General features: G+C 52.8%; 1 protein-coding gene across 1 annotated transcript; it reads left to right on the top strand.

Annotated features, from left to right (window-relative positions):
• Positions 1 to 1,264: 1,264 nt before the first annotated feature.
• H310_00427 (hypothetical protein) lies at positions 1,265 to 1,725 on the top strand (the record flags this gene model as incomplete). The annotated part of the gene is made up of 2 exons (XM_008863216.1): positions 1,265 to 1,510; positions 1,564 to 1,725. 2 exons carry the CDS (start codon positions 1,265 to 1,267, stop codon positions 1,723 to 1,725), a joined length of 408 nt encoding a protein of 135 aa, XP_008861438.1.
• Between the last annotated feature and the right edge of the window lie 1,259 nt (positions 1,726 to 2,984).

The following is a 2,984-nucleotide window of genomic DNA, read 5'->3' on the forward strand; positions in this document are numbered from 1 at the left end:
ACAATTTCGTTCGTGGTCCATGTCGCACGTGCGGGCTGGGGGCGGAGAAGTTGCTGGCGTGTTGCGGACATGAGAACTTGGTGTTGCGTGGATATTGCGAACTGATTTGGGAAGAGATTGCTCGAGCCCCTTCGTCACAAAAATGAGCACTAACATCGTCCCATAGGAGCAAGATTTTCTTGAGGTCATGGCCTCCCGCACTGGCTTCGAGTCACCCTTGATCTTAGTCATGAGTTTACCGTCACCAGTTTCACGTATCGCTCATCCATGATGCATCAGCAACTTCAAGATATCAACGTTTGTAGCTCCCGGACAGTCCCGGATTTGGTGGCTCGTGGAATTGCAAGACAAACAAGCGCCCATAAGCTTCCGTCCACCACAGGTGCTGGCGACGCCGCCGGAGCCTTCGTTGGTAGTTACTCCTCGTTCTGGGGTATTGACGTCAGACCCCCGGCAGCTGCTTTAGCCAGCTCTGGCTTCACCGGCGGCTTCGCGTCTTCCTCGTAACCGACAAAACGTTTATGCCAAAAACGGCATAATCGCGCAACCAACGTATGACGGTAGACATCTTTCTTCAAGGGGTTGTTCCTCGTCAAAGCCATCTGCTCCATCATGGCGCGATGATGCGACGCCGGCTTCACCGCATCAGTAATGATCGTTGCAATCGCTTGACTCTCCTCATGCATAACCCACTCCTGCCGGTCCTTACGCAGAGCGGTGGCTCGGCCGTCCAACATAAGACTGACCCGGCAGTCCGCGTCGGGGCTGACATGTCCAAGACCACCGCAGCCTCTATCCGTATTTTTAGCGTAGCAAAGGCCCGATGGTCGACGTTATAGGCTTCCAAAAACCAGGCCACCCGCTCCGTCTCAGTGACCGCCTCGGGATCCTCCCCCCATGTCCCATTCGGCCACCCTTTGTTTGGTCCCCGGCCCAGTACACGCGCTCATCGGTATATTAAAGGGTTTCACGCCAATCGCAGTTAGGGCTTGAGTCTGGCTGATGTACTGATCGCACGCCAACATAAACACACGCCGTTCGTCTTACGTGGACCCTTTGAACATCGTTCCTTCAGGAGAGCAGGAGCGTTATGCAAATAAATGTCCTGACGCATGTCCACATCTTCAGGGGCAACTACCGCAGTAGTCCCGGTAGTTCTGCCAAACACAGGAGGCACGGTCCCGGATTGTCCACCATACGTCCACGCCTCGTCGGTCGCCACCGGGTGGCGACGGCCTGCCTGATAAATGACATATGTAGGATCATGTATTGCAGCTCATTGGCATATGCGATCATTGCACCGTTCACAGGCCAAGTGACGGATCGCATCGAAGGTCGTATTGGCTTGCTCGTTGCATATGTGATGTCTGGCTTGTGCAACTTAACGCTGGGCATGCTGTTTGTCACCAACACGTTCACCCATGTAAGCGTGATGGCTCTGAACGTTCTGAAAGTGCTCAGCCAAGGCTTTGGCGCGAGTGAGTGCCGTCGTGAAGATCAATGCGCCGAGGTATACACCCAGCGAGCGAGGTATTTTCTCTCGTACGTGATCCATCACGCGAGATCTTGCCAGGTGTGTTTAACATTCTCGTCTCAAGCGGGTACTACTTGGCATTCGGGTCTGGCTACTCGATCATTGAGGGGTTCGAGTGGCCGTTCCTGTTTTTCATCCCGACTGCGCGCCTCGCCGTGACGACAGTTATGTATTGTGACCATGCTGTTTAACAAACCACCACCGCTATCGTACCTGTCCTCTGTACTTTATCATCATCACGTGGCCATCATGTCACAAAAACCGACTACCGACTAGTATTGCGTGACTCCTGTCAATTAGAACGCTGTGGGGCTAACTGGCGGCCGTGTTTTGCCTGACCTGGACTTAGTCGGCCTAGTGAACTGGATGTAGTCGCAATTCGACAGCGTTCGATCGTTTTCGCTCTCTACCGCGGAACTACACGCTCTTGTCGTACACTGCCCCTGCCGACTTGCCCATCAATGTGGCAGCCAACGCGTCTGAGTTGTTCACCGCCATGGTGTACCCTACATGTGCCGAGGAACAATGTACACTCACACTAGCGTTGTTCCAAACCGGTACGTTGCCACATGTTTGTCAGGAGTGGTCATGGGCAAGGGCATCCAGACAAGGGGTTACACGTTCTGGATAGTGTTACTTACCAACACGTCCCTTACGACCGCGCTATGTACGTCTATTGGAACTTACTGGCGTCAAATTGACTACGCTGAGGAAGTTTTGGCACTCTTTGGCGAGGCGACGTCACTGGGCTCTCGCCGGCGATCGCGAGGGGCGTCGATGTTCAAGCAGACCTCGTCGTGGTACTCGACGACGAAATCTCGGACCACATCAAGACAGCCCAAGAGTATCCAAAGAGAAGTCTTGAACGATTGTGGTATTTCCGTGTCGGCGATGGCGAGGATGCAGCGGCAAGCGTGTGCTAGCGACTTCAGTCCAAGAAGACAAAACGAAAAGTGAATTGTGTTAACGGAAGCTAGTCTGCTTTGTTCTCTGCATCTCCATGTCCTCATATCCCTTTGAGCAGCTTCGCGTCTCTTCGCCGTCTCTTGATGTGACAACCGGCAGTCGGGTTCTGATTCGCTGACTGTTCCAGGTTTGGCAGCATCATCGAAACTTCAACACTTCCCTAACCCTGATGACGGGTTGTCGACTTGTCGGTTCGGGTCACTTGATGGCCCGGTCGGTTCACGATTCACTTGATGACGTCTCCTGTGACGGTTGGGGGTTGATTCTTTCACTTTGTGACAGTGCGAGTTTCGATGAGGTCACTTGCCCAATTTGCAGTGGTCGGATGCTGGTCATGGTCCATTAGGTGAACTTTTGGATCACCTGTTTTTGTGGCGGTATTAACGTAACGAGCCAATTTATGGGCATGTGCCAATTTATGGGCAGGTTGTGATAGCCAATCAAATTTCAGTAGCAAATTCTCTTGAATTAAATACCTGTAACA

Source organism: Aphanomyces invadans (assembly GCF_000520115.1).
Source record: "Aphanomyces invadans strain NJM9701 unplaced genomic scaffold supercont1.1, whole genome shotgun sequence".
In the NCBI taxonomy this organism is placed as follows: domain Eukaryota; phylum Oomycota; class Saprolegniomycetes; order Saprolegniales; family Verrucalvaceae; genus Aphanomyces; species Aphanomyces invadans.